Source organism: Vanacampus margaritifer, chromosome 4, assembly GCF_051991255.1.
Source record: "Vanacampus margaritifer isolate UIUO_Vmar chromosome 4, RoL_Vmar_1.0, whole genome shotgun sequence".
Classification (NCBI taxonomy): Eukaryota; Metazoa; Chordata; class Actinopteri; order Syngnathiformes; family Syngnathidae; genus Vanacampus; species Vanacampus margaritifer.
Window position 1 is genome coordinate 30,036,362 of NC_135435.1, and position 25,345 is coordinate 30,061,706.

A 25,345-nucleotide genomic window follows, 5' to 3' on the forward strand; every position below is an offset into this window, starting at 1 on the left:
TACATTTACAAAACTAAATATAATTAGAGCGAAAAATGTCCTTCGTTTTAGTCTAATTAATTTAAAACATGAGCGTTTAGGGATGATTTTAAATGTGATTTGAAGTATATTTATTTCAATATCAACCGGAATAAGGACGTTTGAAAGTGTCACACAGAAGTGACGTCATCGAGCAGCAGCCAATAGAAAAGCACCTTCAGATGACGTCGCTTCTCGATGACAAATTTGTGTGCTTGACTTTTGGCTCGTCTTGCTTGCGTTTTCATTTAACTCAGCCGAAATGCAACGCTAGGTAAGAAATGCGTTACTTTTTTCATTTCATTTTGTCATTTTTCATCCATTGTGTTTATTAAATATTGCGCACAAGTAATACACATTTAAAAAAAGAAAGACAATTATCTGAAACTAATAACTGAACTTAAATTAAGCCTTTTTTTTAATGACTAAAACAGAACCACCTTGAAAACTAATTAAAACTAACTAAATTTAAAAAAACATATGAAATACAAATCAACTAAAATGAAAATTCCAAAGCTGTAATAACCCTGTGACAAAAAGTTAACGAAGGCGTCACCCACCTGAGTACATTGTGCCGTTGACCTCCACAGAGACGGTGATGCTGGCGTTGCCATTGGTGGAGATGCTCAGGGACATGTCCTGCTGCTTCTCGTCTGGAAAAAAAACACACAACTCCGCTCATTCATTGTTCCCGTCTGGTGATGAGCGGCGGGAGGTTGCCGACCTCTGGGGGTGACGGCGGGGGCTCCGAGGCGCAGGTTCATGGGCATCTGTGAGGCCATGGCCAGCAGGTTGTGCTGAAAAGCTTGTTGCATGAGACGCTGCTGCTCCTCGGCCAGACGCGCCATCTTCCTCTCGGGACCCTCGGCCACGCAGCCCCCGGTGGTCTCCAGCTTCTCTCGGAGCTGCTCCAGCGTGGCGGCGCGCGCCAGGCCCGCCACCTGCTGGTGCCCCAGCGCCAGGGCCATGGAGGGCCGGGCCGCCATGATGGAGGGAGTCAGCTCATCTGGAATGGGAGGAAAATCACCTTGTCAATCGCTACTCTCGGCACCGTGATTGCTTCTCCTAATGTTGACAGCGGGTTCGCATTCCTGTGGTAATGACAGTCCTCAACAGGAACCTCGCCATGCCAACGGGGGTCTTCAAAGTTAATGCGGCGTGGGAAGCGTGTTATTAATCAAGGCTCTCACGTTTGCCCCAGGCACACTGGGCTGCTCAAAGTCCCACGCCACACCGCGCACACTACACAAGTGACCAAGTATCATGATGAAAAAACACTGGCGTGCGTATTTGTCAGTTAGGTGTGAATATGGAGGGGTGGGCACATTTATGCAAAACAAAATAGAAGCCATTTTTAATATGAAAAAGCCCAACAACAATCGATTTGGCCCTCTGAGGACTTAACAGTAAAATTCCTACATAATAAAGAAAATACCAAAAAAAATAATAATTCAAAGTTCAACTGCAAGGCATATTAAATTAAAGTTTGTTTCTTCACAATATATTTTATGTAGCCCTAAACATGGCATTCTGATTAATATTGTGTTTGTGGAATATTAATTAAGTATAAAAATCCACTCATTTTTATCCATCCCAGGGGGTCAAGTGAAAATGACATCACAGGGCTCAGGTAACGACCAATCACAGTTCACCTGAATTTGGTCATGTGACGTTTGCAAACAGAGCTGTGATTGGTCTAGACCTGTGCCAAAAGCAACTGCGATGTCATTTTCACTCGACAGCCAGTGGCTGTACAAGGCAAAATGGCCGCCTCATGAGATGGATAAAATGGGTGGACTTTGCTGCTTAATTCATTTTCTACAAACACAAAATCAATCAGAATATTGTGTTAAGCTGCATAGAACATATTGTACAGATTTTTTTTTTGTTGACTTTTTTTCCCGTCCCTTTAACGCCACCTTCTATAAAACTGGGAAGAAATTTCCTTTCAATCACATAAATAAAAAAAGATCTCCTTCTCTTCCCCTTATCTTGCTAATTATACGTTTGAGTAAAATTGACTTGTTTATTCTATAAATTTGTGAGAAATTAACTCCCAGATTCCAAACACTAATATCAACATTTTCTGCAAATAAATGCAAGTCAAATCATCACACACAAAAAACAATACAATGTTATTATAGAGCTTTTTCCCCCCAGAGAACTTTATATAAAATTATACAAATCCACTTGTGTGGACAATGTTTTATTTATTTTACTTTTGACTGATGTTTCCCAATTTCCCAGCAGTAGTGAACACAGCATTAGAAGTAGTAGTACTGAGCTGCAAGCAAGCAAAGACGGCCTGCAGTTACTACAAATGGACAACAGGGGGAGCCATTTCTCTATATCTGGTCACCCCCCCACCATACTCTCACTGTGAATCAAACTACAACGTAAACAACCATTATGGAATTTTAATTCGATGTTCGTATTATTACAAACAGCTCTCCGTGTGACCCAAATCATAGACAATGCCAAATTTATACCAAAAGTAAGCATGTTATTCTTGCTTAGACGGATTTTCTATACATCTCAGCTGGTGCGGGTGTACCTAATGTTGAGTCCAGTGAGCCTACGCTTAACGCTTCCATTACCTTTCTTCAGGACGGACCCCGGCGAGCCGTGCAGGCCGTTGAGGGCGGCAGAGGTGCCGGGCCCGATGGCGGAGAGGTGCATCTTGGGAGGCGAGAGGATGTGAGGGGCGGTGCTTGGCGACGGCGAGAAGCGGAAGAGACTGCTGCTGTAGCTGGGGCGGCGGCCCTCGCGCCGGTTGCTGTCGATGGCGGCCTGGAGTTCGCCCGGGGAGCTAAGGCCCTTACGCTCGCACTCGTAGGGGTACAAATACTTCATGTACCTGAAACGAGATACGAAATTTCAAGTGGCCTTGAGTTCAAATAGATTTGAGGAGATTACGGTTAATAGTGTGTGTCGTATTTATTAGTCCACAGCCTGCACTTTATTTCTCCTTCCAGTAGTCCAGAAGTAAAAACAGGACAGCTTTGCTCTCCTCCATTGTTGATCGGAGAGGAGACCGAGGGCAGCGCTGCAGCCAAGAGGAGACTGCGGTGTGTCTAAGTGTGCAAAACATGCTGAGTGTTGTGCTGACGTCATGGAGTAAATGCACAGTCACAGCTCCAGCGTTCTCTCTGCCATTAGAAGGCACGTTAAAATGAACATGCAGTATTATGTATGCTGACTGCATCACGGCGGATCAATACGGCGCTAAGAGCCCCGGCATCCATTAGATAGAGCCTGCGGAGCACATTAAAAATACATAAGGCTTCATTAGGGCATCCTTATTAGTGGACAGTGTGGTGTGTGACAGTCCATTGCAGCTTTTCTATACGTACGGCGGCGGCACAAGACGGGAGCGTTCTCCAGCTTCAAGCTGTCACTCAAGCAGCCTTAGTCCCGGTGAACTCTGAACCCGACCAATGGCTCAATAAATCGATAGCGATCGATCAAAGTGATGTAATGGACTCGGGGGGAATGGATGTGAGAAAGTAAAGTGGCTCGGCGGAGGAGACAAATGGCATGTTTACAAACACAAACGCGCGCTGGTGGCTAGATTGGCAAACACGGGGTAACGAGGGTCGCGCACTATGTGGTCCGTGAGAACATTTGATGCATCCCGCATTGTTAATGGAACTGCTGGGAAAGAAAACAAAAGCCGAGATGTTGCATTATGAAAGCTGTAAACGGCAATGACTGCCAGGCGGTGAATCCTCCAAATGGTTCAACTATGACTTTGAAATCGGCACAATTTACCATCGCCCATCTGTCAAGGACGCTTCCAATTGGGGCTCATTTGGGAGAGTTTGTCAAAGTACAAGCACCGGAAATGGTCAAAAATGGCCGACGTCCTGTTCTGGACGCGTTGTGTCGTGATAGTCATGTACGGCCAGTTTAAAGTCAATGGATAAAACTGTCAAAGTCCGACCCCCTGGAATTCGCCCAAAATGGCTGCTTCAAACCAAAACAGCACACTTCCTCTTCAATTTTGGTTATGGCTCCTTGAGACTTTTTTTTGTTAGGCAAAAGCTAAGATTAGCATCTAAATTGATCAAACTTTTCAGGGCTTTTGGGACACCTGAAATTTCCAAAATGTCAAAGTTTTCCGTCATGTTAAAGCCCACCCAAATGCGCTTCATGGATACAAACAGCAAATCACTTCAAAACTGACTGTTGTCGGCCATTTTGTGTCTTACTGTGTGCGAAGGGTGAACGCGGCGCTGGTGATGGAAGTGGGCAAGTTGAGTCCCTTGGTGATCTCTCTCCAGATCTTCTTGTTGATGACTTCCACCAGGCCTCCCTTCTCCGTCACCAGCTTGTAGAGCATATACAGATCCAGCACTTGCTTGGCCATGATGGGGATACGGTTGACCGGGGTTCCTGGCGTAGGAAGGGAAAAAGCAAAGCATGCATGATTCCACGCAATCTGGGTCATCAAGTGGAAAAGGCATCACGTGGTTGTAATGTCAATGAATTTCTTGTTTGCACATGCATTTGTGACACACTAGCCAGACAAGTTCTCCATTGTTTAGGCTTGTAATCACAGAAAACTGGGAGGGGTGTAAAAACTCTAAAATCTCATGCGGATAAGGAATAATTCCAAAGCTTCCTGTATCTTTTCCTGCATGGCTTCTTCAAACTTTTTGGTGGCTCTGGTGGGTTTCCTGACGGCCTCACGACTGTGGCTGGAAGTGTTCGGTTTAGGGAAACGGTATGGGATTTTTTTTATTATTTTTTTTATAGGTTTTAGGTGAACTAATGAATGCACACACGCACATACACAAATTCACCCACAAACCAAAAAAAATAATACAAAAAAATAAAATAAATAAATAAATATATATATATATATATATATATATATATATATATATTATATATATATAAAAAGGAGAGCAATGATGATGACATGTCAAATCGGTAAAATTACCGAATGAACAATACTGAGCTCTCCAGGAAAAAAAAAAAAAAAAAAAAAAAAACTTTTTGGTGGCTCTACTCATGAAAGATGTTAAACTGACTTTGGGGGGCAGCATCACCTGATTGTCTTGTATGGATCATTCAAACTTGGTGGCAATTCATTTCTAATAGAAGTTTATGTCTGAAGGAGTCCGGGAATTAGCCAATGTCAGATTTGTATCAAACTTTGGGGGGGAAAACCCTGATGATATGTTTTTTCCTCATTATGAAAAAAAATGGTCATGATTACCGGGAGAGCGCATGGGCCGAGGGTGGCGAGCAGGCCGGCATGTGTCCTACACGCCTGTTAAATTTGGCTTGAAAACATATTAGCCCAGTTAATGCAATCTGGCTTGACCTGGAAAAGGGGATTCGCAAACAACACAAAGCCGAGCGGCTCGAGACTTTTGATACAGATGCATTAATCTTGTCAACAGCTTATCTGCACTCAAGCTTGCAGGGAGCGTGTGGTGAGCAGCGGGCGGGGTTAGAAAGGGAGGTGAAGGAGGGCGGCGCCAATGCGTGTGTCATTTTATTCTTTTCAATTCTTGACTTATTTTTTCATTTGATTGAAAGCAACGAAATTGGGCAGACAAAGAGTCACACTTTTGTTTTTCTAAACAAGGCATGTCAAACTCATTTTGGTCACATAGTTACAAGATAGTTTTCATCAGAAAACAACGTAGATGCACTTTATTTGCTTCAGTAGGCCACAATACGATGTGATGGGCCAGATTTGGCCCCCGGACCTTGAGTTTGACACGGGTGCCCTAAACAATACATAAATGTCCATGTTATAATATTGCTGATGGATGGTACTCGTGATCTAGAATGATTGTTATGCATGTTTACTATTTTTTTTAGGTGAACTAATGAATACACACTCACATACACATAATCACCCACATACAAAAAATAAATACAAATTAAATAAAAAGGAGAGCAATGATGATGACATGTCAATCGGTAAAATTACCGAATGAACAATACTGAGCTCTCCAGAAAAAAAAAGAAAAAAAAAAAAAAAAGCATGTTTACTAATGTTTGTGACCAAACGTCCAGGTCATGTAAACCCAACCAATTAAATATTAAAAGCAAATTCAGTCTTGTGACATGATTTCCCATTTTGTAGTAATTTTTTGTGGTACATAAAAAAAGTCATTTTGGAGCCTGCATTTTTTCTGCTTTGTAAAATTTCTTTCATTATTTATTTATTTTTTGTTGCTGATTTCGACTCTTTTCCCACATAAGAACACCATGGATTTTTTTTTTTTTGGGGGGGGGGTCATGTCATGTTTTCAGTTTTTATAGTAGACGCCAGGATAATATGGCTGTAGCGTGTTGTAAACTTACCAAGCTTATATGCAATTTTTTAACATGAACATTATGCAAATCAATTGCGATTGTGATTGGTTAGTTAAGATCCAATCGTGAACCAAAAGTGTTGACATCATCCAAATGATGCGTTTTATTGGTTTAGACGTGAATATGTCATGTCCACTGGGACCATCTATGGATCTGAAAATAGATATAAAAGACATACAAATTGTTGTCGCACTATGTAAGAGAATCACAGGGTGGGGGGAGGGTGTGGTTCGAGTCACAGCAACCTGCTAATCCACGGACAGCAGTGGGTGGAACCTGCAGGATAGTCCAGTATAATGAAGCTCATTTAGAGGATTGCGGCAGTAAATCCACACACCCGAGGCGCACACACAGGGCCACTCGTATGCAGAGTCGCCCTGCCCGGTTAATTCCCGTCAATCCTTCAGCCCCTTAACCTGGAATTGGACTCATTAATGACTTTGGCGAACAGCGGCGATCAGGCCGCCCAGATTAGCCCTGATTCATTTGAGCAACATGTCTTTAAGACACGTGCAACGGGGGCTACGTGGGCAAACGGACCTGCCTCAGAACAGGAAGTCAAATTCTGGGCTGGACACGAGTTCTGGACCAGGGACGGGAAACTGGCGGCTCACAGGCCAAAACACACACCGAAATAGCCTTGGATTAATTCCCCCTGGCCAAAAAGTATATATTTGTTTTGAAGGAGGAGAAAAAAATCATCAGAATTATTCTTTTAAAAATGCTGATAAACATTCAATATTTTTTCCATGAAAAATGTGTAATAATCGGGGGAAGAAGTCCAGGATAAAAGGAAAGGAAAAAACCCTCATTTGCAAAAACGAAAAATATATATATATATTTTTTTTTTTAAAGAAATAGGAAAATAGGAAAAAATAAGAATAAATTTGCAGGTGTGGTTGAACTGCGAATATGCATCGACTGTAGTTTTAAGTTGTAATATCAATGCTCACCACTAGACGGCAGATATGTCTTAGCTGCGCTTACACCAGGTTTGATATTGGCCTATATACTACAACAGAATTAGGCCTAATATTTTTTGGTGTGGATTTGGTATGATATGCAGGATAAACGGTACCTCATTTATACTAACATTTTGAGTGAGTTGATTTTGTGAAAAAAAAATGCACAAAATGAATCCTTGCACTTGATATTGATTTGCATTCTCAATCATTTCTGCTGGCTTGTGTGAATGGAAAATGGCCCAATAGTTTTCCCTTTTTACAAGATTGTCATAATGTAAACACAAGGTAATAATAGCTAAATGGCAAACGCAAACAGATGTACAAGCGCGAGGCCGGGCTCGTATTTGAGCACGCTGTAAATGAGCTCATGTTTACATGCCTGCTCACATGTTGTCATGTGAAGCGATGGCGATAAAGCATTTTCTGGCGTTGCTCTTTCCTCATTCTAGACGTCAACAATGGGGCGCGTACAGCAGGTCATAGCGGATACGAGCTCAATGGAATGAATGGGAGTCAGTTGTCAGGGTGTAGAAAAAAAAAAAAGCACGCGTAAGATGTCAGACGCGGAGAAAATGTAGAGCAAAGAGAGGACCACTGCAAAAAATGCTGACATGTCATGAACCGGAATTATTTCCATTATTTCCTATGGGGGGAATTGCTTTAAAAAAAAAAAAAAAAAGTAAAGTCAACAAAAGTATTCTGAAATAGAAAACCGAGAAAATGTAGAGCACTGGCAAAAAAAAGTATCTTGTGGGACAGAAGCCTGCCATACAGATGTTGATGCTGCTTGACTGGCCAAAGCTGCAGATAAATGTTGCGGCAGGGAAACATTGGTCTAATCTGCAAAGCCAGTTAAGGTGAGGCAAAACAACAGCGCCAGCTTCCTTTGCAAACAGACACTGATACAATTACATATTCAACAAGGTGACGCCGGATGATTATTCATCTTTCAAGACCCACAGATTACGGGTTTTTACGTGTTTAGCAAATCTAGCTTCTTTCACCGAGAAAGAAAACGTTTGCTACTACATTTTTCCTTTCGTTAGGTTTGACTAAAGAAGTAACATCACAAGAAACGCAAGCGCTACAGGGTACTTGACACAAGCGGATGACTCCAAACGTGGCTATTGTCTTTTTTGCCACGTTTCCACAGAAGGCGGATCAAAAGCGTCGGCTGTGCTTGTCTGTCACATATTTGATGCAGCATCAAGCCCGCATCAAACAATTAGTACAAGCGGCGGGGTCAGAGGTCAGCCAGGGGTTATTGATGTGTGAATTAAAGTGCAGGTCAGCAGGAAGCCATGTTTTCACGCCGCAACAATGAGCCCACAACAAATGACACAAGAGCGCTTTGCCCCGCAACCTCGCCCTGCCCCCACCGACGTGGCGGTGGCCTGGCCAGCTGCTCGTGAGGTCGCAAACAGCTCGCGTCACACTTCACGTGTACAAAGACAGATGTGCTTTTAAAACACCCTGGCGGTCAACGGTGTGGCGCTGTCGTCTCATCCAAAGCATCCAAGTCCCGATTTTACAGCCACGTCAGTAGACGGATTTTTATTTATTTTTTATATAGGTTTTAGGTGAACTAATGAATGAATGCACGCACGCACATACACATATTCACCCACATACAAAAAATTAAATAAAATACCAAAAAAAAAAAAAAAATATATATATATATATAAATCTATAAATATATATATAAAAAAAAGGAGCGCAATGATGATGACATGTCAAATCGGTAAAATTACCGAATGAACAATACTGAGCTCTCCAGAAAAAAAAAAAAAGAAAGAAAAGTAGACGGATTCAGCAGCTACAGACGCTCCGCATAACAGCCCGTCACCGATTTGGCATAAAATGCAAACTATCTGTAAATGCAGCCGATCGCATCTGCGTAATGTCTTGGTTGCACGTGCACTTCTGATGTAAGCCAATCATTTTGAGGTCAATTTGTCTTTTGCAATCATATTTTTGGGTACATATTATTATGGTGTATTCATTTTGTGTTAAAACGGCAATTTCAACATTTGAGTTGGGTGGTCAATTACGCGCGCGGCAGGGCTTGATGCCTAGCCGCCGCTTACTGTCCCGACTTAATTTTGTGTCTATCCTAAGTGGTGCGGGGCTGCGTTTGAAACCTTAGACGACATTAATTAGTCAACACAAAGTTTCACATTTCAGTGGGGTGCGATCGCAATCGACAGCAAATGGCAAAATGGCCGCCCCCTCACATGGATAAAAACAGTGAGGTCACATCTATTATTTTCAAGAAATGTTTATGGTTGACTTCCCCTTTAACCATTCGGTATTATTTATTTATTTAAATCACATTCGCAACAGCTGTGTCCAGAAAGTCAACAAAGCCGCTTTTGCCTTTGGTGTGCAACATCTGCACCGTTTAAGTCCAAGCAGCCTAATTGGACGGCTCCCAAACACCTCTTTTGATCACAGCACAGCCAAGTGCGCTTTCATCACGGGCGGCCATGTCTGCCCTTGTAATTGTTCCGACTTCTCCGTCTGCTCCCTTTACTGGCCAGCAGCGCCGTCGGTGGGGAGTGTCGGTGATGACGTGGCATTGAGAAGGGCGCGAGTCCCGTTGGGCTCACATGGCGAGCCGCTACTCATTTCATCTCCCTTATAAAGCCCTGATCTGTCCACTCAGCTGCTCCCGGCCCATCTGTAATTGGCTGCAGGCTTCACCTCCCATCATCCTTTGCCCCGGACTGATTTCCCCCCAGGGACACGGCCATCAGGAGCCTAGTGATTAATGGCACCGGGGGTCAGGGGTCGCTTTGAGCACCCCCGGACCACTCCCCGAGTGGGTCCTTCCTCTGCCCCACGGTTGAAGCCCTCCAGTGGCTAGACTGGTAATGATAGGGAGCGCGACCGCAGATGGAGACACGCAGATAGGCGGCGTTGATGGAAGTGGAAAAGACATTTCACTCGAGTCGACAAAATATCTCAAACCAGATTGTGGGACAATCAAGTAAAAACGGTTCCCTTTTGGTGGCTTGTTTACGTGTGATCGTTCCTGTCTAACCACTGAAAAATGCATTGTTTTGAAAAACTGAGAACGTATAAACAAGGGGCCTCAAACCTGCGGTCCGGGGCCATTTGAGGCCAACCGCATGATATTTTGTGGCTCGCTATGTGACATGAAAGTCATTAACTCATTCACTCGCAGCCATTTTCACTGAAGCAACCCCCTTCGCTCCCAGCTGTTTTACTGGATTTGGACTGATTTTGCAAGGCCCACAGAATATTGTGTTCTATTGCTATAAAAACATGGAACCTACCATAAGAAAGATTAGAGTCTGTTCTTTCATCATGAAAAAAAGGGTTAGGGTTAGTATTTGTATCTGTTTCCGTTTTGCAGAAATTAGCATTAGAATATAGCTAAATTTCATCATCACAAATCTGTGGGTAAATTAGCTTTTTTTTTCAACATGGCCCTGGTTGATCTCTTTTGCTCTGCTGCCACCTGCTGGCTGTTTTTGTAATTACCATTTCTACCACCATTCTTTGCAGTTGAGGGGCTGAATCAAAGCCTTATGTGTGCTCTAGCATTAAAAACATAAAAAAATAAAAATAAATACATCTTTGGGACACATTTAAAATAGAACGTATTTATACGGTTTTGGGAGCAAATGAGTTAAAGATTGAGACGATTAGATTAATTGTACTTCTTTTGAATACTTGAAGCCTTTTTTTGTGGAATACTTGATGCGGCCCAGACACACGGAGATTATCTCCAGCAGCCCTGACATAAATTGAGTTTGAGACCCCTTGTCTAAACTGACTGGCGACAATCGCAACTCAGAAGACGGAAAGCACAAACTTTTGGAAAACATTTCTCAAAGCGTTAACTTCAACCACACAATCATCCCTGTCAAAACAGTGAAAAACATATTTTTTTTAAATCTGCGTAGGTTACATTCATTTGAGAACGGCAGTCGGTTTTGTAGCCGTTTGTGAACGCGAATGATTTTGTCAAAGTTGCCGTCATCGAACGTTTCAAAAAGCACGGCTATATTTTGGTGACATCTGAAAATGGGTCTCATAAAATTGTTCTTGTTGAGACTAACTGTTGTTGGCGTGTAACTAAAAACAGTGACATAAATGTTTCGGTCTAAAAGTAACACAGAAAAACATTTCGAAAAGGGAGGAAGTCTGCACATGCGAGTATGTCACAATTATGAACAAATGCCGGAACATTAGTCAATTTGACAACGTTTGAAAAAACCAAGCGACCTGGAAAAGGTCTGCTCAAATAAGAGACAAATTAACAGACGAATAACACAAATAAATGTGAGGGTTTAAAAAAAAAAAAAAAGGAGAAAGAAATTCAGAAGCTCTCCTCCACTAAAAATGACCTATCAGAGTGGCCCATAGACTCAAGCTTTTGACAAATTTTGCAACTACTACTTTTACTTTGGAAATCAACAACAAACCACAATATGGCTGACACATTATGGACCAAAGTAGTAATCAATTCATCAACAACAGAACAGATTAATCAATTATTAAAATAATATTAGCTGCAGCCCTAAATAAAACCATTACATTCGATTCCTCACACTACAGCCCAAGCCTTCTTTCTCAATTTGTGGCCAAAAAAGAAGGAACATGGTCATTTAATTTGACCCTTGACCTTTTTTTTTTTCTTCTTCTTCTTTTATAGCAGGAAACAGCTGCTCCCATTAAAGGGCTTCCATAATAAATCAATCGGGTGCCCCCTGATGAAATTAAATATCCCCTGATGTTACATGATGGGCAATTTTTTGCAATATTCTTTTATAATAATTGAGTTACATCCTCGTGACAGACTGGAAATGAATGTTTCACCCAGCCAGCCGCAAGCGAACACCGTGAGCTTTAACTGAAACGAAAACAGTCAAAAAAGGAGAAACATTATCTGCTATCTTTTGTTTTACAGTCATGTCTTCGCAATTCCAGCGAACGGCAAATTCTCATAAGTTTGGAGGGTTAAAGGAGCATTTTCAGCTTCTGGTGAAACAAAAAAAAAAAAAACTAGTGAGGATGGGGGAGGAGCAAACGTGGATGACTGCTGTAAGGAAGGTGTCAGCCAACACAAACAGACCCTCGGCCCCGTGGAAGTGTCTGAGAGCTTCCTCTTCCCTCCACGTTCACCCCAGCAAAAGGGATGTGTCACCATGTAATAATTGTTGGGTTTTTTTAAGATCAAAATGATTATCAAGCCCACAAATGTCAATCAAACTTGATATGAACTCATTCACTACCATTGACGTCAAAAATTCATTTGAACTTTTTCTATTAGTTAAAAAAAAAAATCCACTTTTGCTAACAAGAGTATGAAAACCTAGAAAACAATTTATTGCAAATTTAGAACAGATATAACATTTGTGATTAATCGTTAGTTAACCAGTGAAGTCATGTGATTAATTACAATTTTAAAAATGTAATCGCCTGATGGGCCTAATTTAAAAAAAAATGAAAATAAGGGCCGTGTAATCATAATTAATTGCATGATAATTTTATATCTGTTATTAATGTACAGTAAAAAATACAGGTTTTCATAAAAAATGCAATGAAATGAAAAATTGTTAAACTAATAGAAATAGTTCCCATACATTTTTGACGTCTATAGTCGTCAATGGCAGTGAATGTGTTAAAATGTAAAAAAAAAAAAAAAAAAAAAAAAGTTTTAAAAACACTTGATGGTAGTGTCGGAGGCCTCCACTGATGTGGTGCAGATCAAGTGACAGGACGAACGAGAGTCTGCACACGCCAAAAGTTTACTTTAAGTCTGGCAGAGCCTGGCTGTTTGGTTTATACATGTCAGGTGAGGGGCAGCATATTGTCAGGTCCTCGCCGTACACGCCGGCGGGATGTTTGTTTGATTTTGAATGTACGCTCAGGGACATAAAAGGTAAAAAAGCCTGGAGTGTGTGGAATTTGCTATCTTTAGTCCAAGCAAGCAATTCATATCAAGTGTTCAAGATGTGCACGCGCCACATAAGGTAGGTTCGATGTAACGCTACACTAGAGATGCATTGCTATTCTAAGCACGTGTTTCTAAGCCACAGCTGACAAGGGGGTTGGGGATACACTGTTGAGGGACGCTCATCTAATTAAGTCCATATTCTGTGAGTCGATGCAGTCGACCAGCGTTCATCGCGGGGGATCCGTTTCAGAGCCGCCAGCCAAGTCAAAATCGGCGTTCAAGAGAAAAACACTGCTGCCCCTTAAAATACATTAAAGCACTTTTTTTTCCTTTTTTTTTTTTTTTTTTAAATCACTGCAAGATAATATGAACACCAACATAATTGCGATTTACTAAAATTGTAATAGAAAATTGTGCGTGTTTGGGAGCATCTTCTTGCTAGACGCTGCTGAAAAGTGCACTTGCGACTTTCCCGCCTGCAAGGGCACGAACGCAAGGAAGTGCGCCAATTTATGAGATTTTTGAGTTCTGGACTGCCACTGATTGGAACTGATCAATTGCCTTTTAGTGCTGTCACTATCAACTATTTTCGATTAATCGATCATTCAATCGATTAATTAGAATTTTGCATTAAAGTGCCTTAAAAAAGCATTTTCCCCCTGATTACTGCTTCTTAACCAGTGATTGGTGTTTATTTCGTACTTTGTATTAATATAGTGATTAAAAAAAAAAAAAGGGGATTGATATACTATGTTACCGGTTTGGTCATCGTTTTCCAAAGTAAAAACAGATGTTTGCAAATGTCTTATTTTGATTAAACATAGAAGATAATCAGTCTTCTTTCATGAATGACCACAAAAATCAGTGAACAATTACTGCTGATATGCTGAAATCAGAGATTTGGACAATTTTAATAAAAAAAAAAAGTGTCTCCAAACGATTACTTGATCACTAACTCATTCACTGGCAGCAATTTTCACTGAAGCAACCCACTTCGCTCCCGGCTGTTTCACTGGATTTTGACTGATTTTGCAAGGCCCACAGAATATTGTGTTCTATTGCTATGAAAACATGGAACCTTCCAAAAGAAAGATTAGAGTCTCTTCTTTCATCATATATTTCTATCTGCTTCCGTTTTGCAGCAATTAGCATTAGAATATAGCCAAGTTTCATCATCATTCACAAATCTGTTCAGAACTGTGGCGACAACAGCTTGTTGCAACATGGCCCTGTTTGATTTCTTATACTCTGCTGCCACCTGCTGGCTATTTTAGTAATAGATACCGTTGCTTCACGCATTCTATTTAGTTGAGACCCTGCATCAAAGCCTTCTGTATGCTTTAGCATAAAAAACGAAAAATGTATAAATACATCTTTGGGACACTGGTAATATTTAAACTAGAATGTATTTCTAAATTTGGGGGAGAAAATGAGTTAAAATAGTTATTGATTAACTTGATAATCAATTACTGTTGACAGTGCTAATTGCCTCCACGTTTCATCCCTGAACTGCAATAATGTGATACGACGAAAAAAAAGGATCTAGTCACAGATGAAGGCAGACAAACGACAAAGTAATCTGATTACAGAGTGGTCAAAAGGTGCTCTGGTGACATGACATGAGCAAATACAGTGCGGTGTTTGATATGATTGCACAAGAGTGGGTCTGATGCAACCAAGACTGTTCATCTCTGAGGATCATTTACCATCTTCAAATACACAAAGGGGAAAAAAACTCATACAGACTGGTAGATGAAGTCACTAGATTTTCCCCAGGACGCGGCGGGAGCAGTCTTCGTATGCATTACAAGGGAGAAGGAAGCCTGCCGATACATTAAAGGATGTCTTGTGCGCTGTGTCAAGTCCACAGTGGAAACTACTGGCAGGGCTCCAAATCGCAGTCACAAGTTGTAAATTTCACCAGGAGTTGCTCACAAAGCTGCGGGGAGCTTGTCAGGCCGCGAATAATGACACAATTAGAAGCAAAAGTGTGCGATTACAATTTGCTTCAGAGCAAAATGGCAATAAATCTGAATTCAGCTACAGTTGGACGGCATCCGCGGCCAAACTTCAAACGGAGAATCTCATAAAAAAGTGTGTAGTGTACGCGCGGAACATTTACATGCCGCCGAGCTTCAAATCATAAAAGTGTCTTCGCGATGTTGTGAGCGCGCCGGCTGAGCCGCGGAGATCTGCTTGACAAGTGTTTCGTGGAGTAACTCTCCGCCTTCTATTTATTAGTGTTGGCGTGTCAAAATATTGCGAGCAGATGTGGGCTGGCAATACGCAGCAGCTGGAACACGTGAACTTTGTCAGCCTGTCAGGGACGGTTGATTTTTTAACAAACATTAAAGTTCCAGACACTCGGTGGAAATTCTCAATATTGAGACCATAAAAAACATAGTAATAATAATAATTGCTTAAGTTTTTAAACTATCCCTCCTACATGCTGTAGTCACATTTGAAACTTATTAAAATCTCTAGATGCCTGTTTTCTTTTTTTTTTAGACACACAACCTCTAAGTAACGTTGAGAGGAACCAGTTGAGGTGGCTCGGGCATCTGGTTCGGATGCCTCCTGGACGCCTCCCTGGGGAGGTGTTCCGGGCATGTCCTACCGGCAGGAGGCCCCGGGGACGACCCAGGACACGCTGGAGAGACTATGTCTCTCGGCTGTCCTGGGAACGCCTTGGGGTCCCGTCGGATGAGCTGGCTGAAGTGGCTGGGGAGAGGGAAGTCTGGGCTTCCCTGCTAAAGCTGCTGCCCCCGCGACCCGACCCCGGATAAGCGGAAGAAGACGGACGGACAACCTCTAACTAACTCATACTGTATAATAATATTGGTACCGTTGTGAACCACCCTGCCTCGGATTTTTATTTATTTATTTTTTGTCATTGTAATGAAACTACTGGAGTCCAAAACCCTTGTGTTTTTAACACACTTGGTCAATAAAGATGATCCTATAAATCAGAGGTCCCCAACCCTGGTCCTCAGGGACCGGTATCCAGCCTGTTTTCCATGCCTCCCACAGCCAACACAGGTGATTCATATCATCAGCTAATCAGCAATCTCTGGAGAAGGCTGGTAACGATCTCCACCTGTGTTGGCTGTGGGAGACATGGAAAACAGGCTGGATACCGGCTCCTGAGGATCAGGGTTGAGGACCACTGCTATAAATGATTTAGTCAAAAATATATACAGTACATTTTATACTTCTTACACTATTTGGGTTAGAGTTAGGCCATTTTGTCACTTTCAGTCGACTGAAAATGACAACCAATCACGTCTAAGCTTCACAAAACAGGTGGCGTTTTTACATTAAAAAAAAAGGAAGAATTACCCTACCTCATGAATAGCAGGATCTAATGTATTACATTTCCTTTTTTTTTTTGTATGCCTAAACTGCTAGACTGTTTCTGCAAACGTTTCCCTTCCTTAGTTTCATAGACATCACCTTGTTAATGTCGTTTTATCCTGGATACATCTGATTAACTTATCAGTGCAATGTTTGCTCTGCCAACCGAATCGGCTCTGCAAGACAATTTCCAAACGACTAGAAATGGAAGACCTCACTGCATCCCTGTGAGAAGGGTTGTCATGGCGACCCTGTCCGATGCGGTCAATGCGCCCGTGAGCCGCTGTGAAAGAAAACGAGAAATACGACTCCTCAAGTCATGAAGATGGGTCGCCTGGCCAAATTGAGGGTAGGGGGGTATTGAAAAGGTTGCGAAAAGTGAGATGGCCTCTTCAACTGTAACCCAAGTCCCCCGGGATCAACTGACCGCACCCCGATCAAGAGTAACTGCAGAACGACGGACGGTCGGTCGGATGGATGGACGGATGGGCAATTGGGTTGAACGATGATTAGTTGCCCGGGATGTGAATATTGGGGTACACGGGGCTGACTATCATTTAAGAACACCGCAAAAACAGTTTTCATGACCATTTTTTTTTTTCATTCCTTGAATGCCACTACACAAATCAAGTAATATTCCCTTTTACACCGCCTTGTAAAAACGGAAATCTTCCCTTTAAGGACCCACAAAGCAAACGCTCAGACGGGGAAGGGGTGAAGTTTAACATCCAATTTTTACTTTTACAACCCTGATTTAGTACTTCACATATTACATAAAGAGGCCTCTGATCTCGGGATGCCATGTCGCTGTATTTAAATGCACACGGAAATTTTGTGATGAAGTTTGGCGAGGTGGTGAATTAAAACCAGATTGTAAAATCATGCCCCTCTCACTTCCAGTTTCACTTGAAATCAAAAGGTTAGTCGTCGATGGAATGACTTTGCACGTGTACAAGTGAGTTTTTTTTAACTCATTCACTCGCAGCCATTTTCAATGAAGCAACCCCCTTCGCTCCCGGCTGTTTTACTGGATTTTGACAGATTTTGCAAGGCCCACAGAATATTGTGTTCTAATGCTATAAAAACATGAAACCTACCAAAAGAAGGATTAGAGTCTTTTCTTTCATCAGGAAAAAAAAAGGTAAATTTATACAGTTTCGGTTTTGCAGCAAATAACATTAGAATATAGCTGAGTTTCATCATTATTCATAAATCTGTGAGTCAATGAGCTTTTTTTTAACATGGCCCTGGTTGATCTCTTTTACTCTGCTGCCACCTGCTGGCCATTTTTGTAATAACTACCATGTCTTCAACCGTTCTCTGCAGTTGAGAGGCCTTCTGTATGCTCTAGCATGAAAAAACAAAAATGTATAAATACGTCTTTGGGACACTTTTGTTGTATCATTGCTTTTTCATTGCTTGCATTTTGTTTGCAATAAAAGACTCTAAAGGAGAAGTTATCTGTCAAGCATGTTACCGTCTCCATTTGCGACATTACTCCTTCACAGTCCTCATCCTTAAAATGTGGTCAACTGACATCATTTTTCCCCTCCATGAAAAACAATAAAATAATGAATAAATTGTCATCACCCCTCTTTTCCTTGAAAATAATACAATGAATGTCACTTCACTCCATTTTAATCATGTGCCATCGATATACACAAATGACATCGTTTGAAAGGACTTTTTGTCGTTTCATTTGCATTCCCGATGATTTGTGCGAAGGCGCCTGCCCTCGCTAAAGCAGTAGGCAACACGGTCAAAGGGTCGCAATTCTTTTTCCTCGTCCTTTTTTCCCCACCATGTTGATAAGCATCGTTGCCGTGATTCACCCCTCATAAAGCATTGGCCAGAATGGTTCATTCATTTTAACTGACTTAACGTATTTAAAAAAAATAATAATAAATCGTACACTTTTTAGTAGGAATCCATAAGTGAGACCACTGATCGGTAGGTCACTCAGGTCTAAATGTCCAAACATCCATTATCCGTACTGCGTAACCTCACTAGAATCACGGGCGTGAAACCTATTTAAACAAAAAAAAAAAAAAAAGGACAGCAAAGTACAACAGTGGTTTGGTGCTCAGAGAAGAAAATAAAAGAGCCATGTTAGAGCGGCTGTCATGTAATGTGCGTCATACGTACTGCATACATGAATAAGTGCTGCGGGAAACCTGTCACTCCACCCCGCTGCCAAAATGGAAGGCAACCTATCATCATCATGATGGAAAGGTTGTTTTTCCCCCATTTCTAGTTTTACATGCAAATGAACAAGAGTCTGTTTAAGGCAATACAAGAGAAAAAGCATACATTTCCAGCACACGTGCACACACAACTACTACTATTTATTTAACCGACAGGCAGATGACCTCCGCTCTATATTTACGTCTAACAGGAAGACCGAGTTGAAGAAAAGTAACCCAATTGTCTTGGCCTCGTGACAGAATGTCAAGAATGGCTACGACACAAGCGACATGACGGAAAGGTATGCTGGATGCATAATAGAAGGAGGTAGATTCCTTTAGATTAGATTTTTCGCTGACAAACAGAATTGACTCGCAAATAAAGTAGAACATTTTACACTTTGATTTCAGATTAGTTAAGGTTAAAAAAAAAAAAATACTAAACAAGTATTTTATTTTGTGTACAGCAAATAAAATCTCCCTTAAAAAAAGAAAGATGCCAAACTATAATATTATAATATTATATTATAATATTATATTATAATATTATATTATAATCTATTATAATATAATATTATAATATAATATTATACTATATTATAATATAATATTATAATATAATATTATACTATATTATAATATAATATTATACTATAATATTATACTATATTATAATATAATATTATACTATATAATTTAATATAATATTATAATATATAATAATAATAATATTATAATATAATATATATTTTGCATTCTTTCAAGGTAATGAATACAAAAACAAGAGCGGCAAAAGTATTTATCTAAGTATCTCTGACCATGAGGTCCACTAGCAACAGACTTTAAGCTTCACTGCTATTGTTTACATGGTAAACGTCTGGCTATTGCGGCAGTTAAATGTACCGTTAAATGAAACTTCTTGTTACAGCCCTACATTTTAAATAAGAAACACAGACAAAAAATATGAACTCAATGACAAACTTTAATTACATGAGCATCGCAATAAATTAAAATATTGTCAAAAAAGTTACATTTAAAAAAAAATAAAAATTCAGAAAGTGAATTTCATATATATATTTTTTAAATCATTAACACTTGATGAGTGCTTATTTTCTTAACTTGATGATGACAGCTTGAATGTAATGAAAAGCCACTTACTGAATTGAACGACTGAAATAAATGAACTTTTCCAGCACATTCCAATTTATTGAGAGGATCCTGTATATAATTAGCAGGTGATAACGGTGGCGGCCACCTGTCAGATTGGTCAGATTGGCTCTGCGAAAGAAAATTAGCCGCTTGAGTCAACAGACATCCAGATTGACGGATAGAGCCATCAGCTGACAAGCTTCTTTGCAGCGATCAATACAAGAGCTGAAAAAAGCAATACGCCTTTCAAAGAGGAGGAAGGTATAGAAAGTGCCAGGGTGGGGGAGGCGGGGACTCATCCAAATTTTAACCGCCATCAATGGTAATTGCTTTTGGCTTTCGGGAGGCGTGACAGCTGCTTGTTTATTTGCTCTTGCAGGATGTAACTGATGCAAAGAGGCTTCAAATTAACTCCATGAACATGAATTCGATGAATGAGTTTAAATGAACTGAAGTTTCGCCTCTTTGCAGAAAAACAGGACAAGTTACATTTAGGACCATTAAACAAACAAATGTGTAGAATTGTTCTATTATTTCATAATTGATTACAGTGGAAACAAAAAGGGGTGGGCAGAGAATGGTCTACAGGCCACATACATTGAAATGATCAAGACTCCTGTTATTTTTGTTTTATTTGCATTCATTTATCCATATTCCCTAAAATGTGTTAATTAAATGCAAGTATGTTTTTTTTTTTTCATTTGTCTCAGTAAATAACTGGTTAATTAATTTATTTGGAATGATTTATCTGGAACGTGATTAACTGTAATTAAATGTAAAAATATATATTATTATTATGTTTAGTTCACGGTAATTTTATTGTATTTTTTTTAGAAAGTAGAAAAAAATAGACAAAATTGATTTGTTAAAGGGATTCATTGAGCCACAAAGTTAATATTTTGATAACTTCATTATTTTCCATGTATAGTACAATTAATACCTTTAAAAGCACATTTTCCCACTTGCTGTCGACAGAAGATGACATCACATGTGCTGAGGAAATAGGTAACGACCAATCACGGCTCACCTGTTTTCTGGGTTTGGTCGGCAAACCCAGCCATGATTGGTCGTGACCTATTTCTTCAGCACATGTGATGTCATCTTCAGTCGACGGCAAGTGGGAAAATTGCTTTATGAAGGAATTAATTCTTCATGAAAAATAATGACGTTATATTAATTATAGACAAAATATCATCTTCTTACTGTTGAAAATGGCCCAATGAGTCAAGTATCCCTGTAATCATAAGGCTAGCGAAAAACTCACAGGAAGTCGGCCATTTTGATCAATTCCCACTCGGGAAGTCACCCCAAAAGAGGCACGGATGTCAAGCTTTGTTGCTTCTGACATTTAACTTGGGTGATAATTTGTGGGGAATCTTGTAAAGTTTTAATAAATTTGAATCGGAATTTGGTGAACAAATCTATTAAAACAGGACGTACGGAAGAGTCTCAAGGACCCACGACCGAAATTGATCAGCACCAGTCCACCGTTTTGGTTTAAAGCAGCCATTTGAGGTAAACTCCTTGTCCTCTACTTAAGCCCAAATTGGAAGCAGGTAAACCCACGTTAAATTCTGAAACATTATTGCATACGACATTTAGTGTGCGAGGAATATCCCTTCAAAGTCTGATGATTATTTTTGAGGATCGGTGCAAAATTTGAAAAGCAAAATGGCCTGATCAAGCTGAAACGGGAAGGATGGGCATATCTCATTCTCCATCATGACATTGCTTTTTTCTTCTCACGCCAGAGCATGGGCAGAGCACGGCGTCAAAGGTTGAGTGTCATTTAAATCGCCGTGACCTTTTCGTTATTTTTCCTGTATTTTTATTAATGAAAGAGGAAAAACGCTGTTTAACTTGCCCAACATAACCTGTTAATTGCATCCATCTGAGACACACAACAAATCACAGCCAGTGAAGTGGCGTCGACAAACCTAAAGTCCATTCCTTCAAGTCAAGCATCTTGTTTCCCATTAGGCCCCTTTGCACTCAGGGCTCGGCTGCTTTGGCCTGCTGCTGCTGCTGTGTGCGCGTGTAACGCTGGTGGAAGTGAGCTCAGGCCTATTGTGCCGGCGGAGGGCTCCTTTGGGGGCCGTAATGCGTTTGGTGCCATCCATCACGGGGGTGTGGAGGTCAGGAAGCATTGCTTTAAGAGCGCGCACAGGACACAGATGGAGGAGCAAGTGTGGCGGGGGTGCGGAGATAGCACGGTGGGTTCATGTGTGGCTGCAGGTTCGCGCGCTCGTCGCACAACACTCAACTCAGGTCAAACGTTCTTACAAAATAGTTGGGATTATTTCTTTCCTTGTTATATGCAACTTTATTGCTCAGGACATAATAGCCGTTCTCGGAAATTCGGACTAATTAGTTCTTCTAAATTTTGATATTTAACCCATGGGAAAAGATGGAAATACTGTAGACAGTAATGTGCACCCTGGTCAAAACCGTTTTCATCACAAACTGCTAGCTAGAATTTTAACATTCTAAAAACACAATGTCAAAATGATAGGTAAGGTAAGGTTAAGATAATCCTTCAAATAAGCTATACAGTGTTAATATCTGTTGATTTTAGGGGTGCGGCTTTTGACCGGTTTTTACGATTAATCGTCAGGATTAAATAACCACAGCTGTTCAACAACACCGATTATTTCCGCTCACAACACTATATTTCATTTTTTTAACTTATTTGTTTTAAAAGGCAGCATCTTTTTTTTTTTAATTTACTTTCAGTTATTTGTTGTTAAAAATTAACATTTTCAAAGAATGCTGATGTGATTTTTTTTATGCCCAGAAAAATAACCATAAAACCGCGTTTTTTCTCAGACTATAATCCCACACCAAACGTTGCACCCCTAATTGATCAACCTTTTTTTTTTTTTAAATAATGTAATTATTACAAAGGTGTAATGCACGGATAAGTCGAGGGGCACAAAATGCACATTCTGCATCTCCCTTTTTAACATGATTAATTATCACTGCAGTGCAAAAACAAAAAGTCCAGTCCTGTTAATGGGAAGTAAAAAAAAAAAAAAAAAGAATAACACATTATACAACCTTTCTATCCCTCAAAGGTGAAAATAAAACCCAAAACTAATTAAATGTAGAAACAATACCTCATTTGGATTGGAAATACAGTTATTTATCTTTTTTAAAAAAAAATCTCTTTTGAATGTAGCGCAATCACAACCTTTGCACTTCTTGACATTTTTAATGGTCATTGCTATTTAGTGAAGAAAACTAAGCAAGTGCAGTCTTGACTCATTTCCCTCTAATTAGATTTCGACATAGCAATGCTCCATTTGTTGGGAGTTAACAGTAAATCTTTGCAAATATGCCTTACACATCCTTTTTCCTCCGACCATCTTTAATGGCAAAGTGTAAAGGAAAGAAGAAGAAGCTAATTGCCGTTAATGCAAAAGGAAAAAAACAAAACGCGATAACAATGTTGATAACAGATAACGTTTTATGGGTGACACTGAACTGCTCTGAATGAGAGTCTAATTACATTTTGTAAGTAAATCAGCTTGTCCTTTTAGAATGAATATCGTTAAAAAGCCCTAAAAAAGAAAAATGTGCACAGTTCATCTTGTGCTCTTTTGTTTTGTGACATCTTGTGTTTCCATTAGCATGTCAGCAGTTTGGATGGCAAAGTTTGGCACAACTAAACTTACTCAAGTCAAACATTTTCTTGACAAAAATATGTTCTGTGTGTCCCCACTAGTTTAAACCTGGTATTCTGATTAATATTACTTTTGTGGAATATGAATTTGACTGGATTTTGACAGATTTTGCACGGCCCACAGAATATTGTATTCTATTGCTATAAAAATATGGAACCTACCAAAATAAATATTAGAGTCTCTTCTTTCACCAGGAAAAAAGTACATTTCTATCTGTTTCTGTTTTCTGTTTAAAGCAATTAGCATTATAATATAGCTAAGTGTCATCATCACTCACAAACCTGTTGAAAACACAGGGGAAAAGAGCTTGTTGCAACACGGGCCGGATTGATCTTTTATACTTTGCTGCCACCTGCTGGCTGTTTATGTAACAACTACCATTGCTTTAAGTGTTCTCTTCAGTTCATAGGCTGCATCAAAGCCTAGCTTTAAAAAAACAAAAACAACAACAACAACGTATAAATACGTTTTTGGGCTCATTGCAATATTTAAAATTTAAAAAAAAAAAAAAAAACATTTTTATACGTTTTTGGGAGCAAATGGGTTAAGCAGCAAAATTCATCTCATGGGCGGCCATTTTGCCTAGTACTGCCACTTGCTGTCAACCGAAAATGGGTTCGTTCATGTGACGTTCGCAAGCAAATCTGTGATGTTACTAACAATCGACGGCAAAGTGTTTTTTTTTTGCTAGAGCAGAGTAGACAAAACAAGACGCGTGTGAAGAATCAGGCGGCCAGAGTTATTTTTCGTGTCAACGATGACCTCGTCGCTGGCAGCGTGAATCGGTCAGCAGCTTTTCCTTCTTCTGTGCTACGTTAGTTACGGGCCGGGTGATTAAGAATCTCCCGGCTGGGCAGCTTAGAGATTTAAATCCCTTTACAGTATGGTCGTAATTAAAGATGGATAACGCAGAGCATTAGAACAAATGGCAAAGGAGGAAAAAACAGGGGGAGGGGATGGTGGTGGTGGGGGGGGGGGGTTGGAATCAGGAGAGGAAGCGGCACAAAGAGTAGCCTTGGTTGGCAAGAAGATTTCTATCTAACATGGCTAAGAATATAAAAACAAACACCATGAAAAGCACCATTTCCGTTGGTTTTGAACAAAGACGACATGCCCAGCCCCCCCCCCCCCCCACCCAAACCCCGCCACCGTCGCATTCCCTCACTAAAGGCTGGCTTGTAATTTGTCCCGTCTGAAAGGGTGGAGTTCACCAAAAAGACAAACTCTTTCCTCAACTGGATCAACGGACAAGAAGCCGCAAAACGACAAAACTTTGATCCAAACGGGGCGGCAGTTTTGGGCGTCTCTCTCGGTGGCTTGATTAAAAAGTAGCGAGGCATCCGCCCTTTTGCTGTGACGCTCTTCCAAGATGGACGTGTGATTATCTCTGTGTTTGGTCAGCTGACTAACTGTCTGACTGACTGACAGACTGACTGGCTGGCTGAGTGCGCCTCCATTGACCTCGCCTTTTGTCACCTTGGCAGCACGTCTCGATAGTGCCCTTGTCCGCCGTCAACCTTTTCACGCCACCCGGCATACGATCACCGGGCCCTTGTCTGCTGTCCGTCAAGCGGGCGGCCTATCGAAAAAAGGTTAGCCCCCACTTGTTTGGAGATCATTAATCATGTTGTGGAGGACAGGAGGAGGCCCCTTAATCCAAGCCCAACCCCCACACCCCATCGCGAACACCTCCCCCCCGGGCCTCAGCAAGCAGGCCAATGCCCT

At 40.8% G+C, this 25,345-nt stretch overlaps 1 protein-coding gene across 2 annotated transcripts in view; it reads right to left on the reverse strand.

The window, feature by feature from the left end:
- The window catches only part of LOC144050747 (AT-rich interactive domain-containing protein 3B-like), a 79,884-nt gene that overhangs the window by 5,166 nt on the left and 49,373 nt on the right, over window positions 1-25,345 (reverse strand). For both annotated transcript variants that reach the window (XM_077564316.1, XM_077564317.1), the window contains 4 exons: window positions 4,230-4,413; window positions 2,616-2,875; window positions 743-1,024; window positions 579-671 (listed from right to left, as the gene is read on the reverse strand). In XM_077564316.1, coding sequence (XP_077420442.1) covers window positions 579-671; window positions 743-1,024; window positions 2,616-2,875; window positions 4,230-4,413 — 819 coding nt within the window. The remainder of the gene's footprint in view (window positions 1-578; window positions 672-742; window positions 1,025-2,615; window positions 2,876-4,229; window positions 4,414-25,345) is intronic.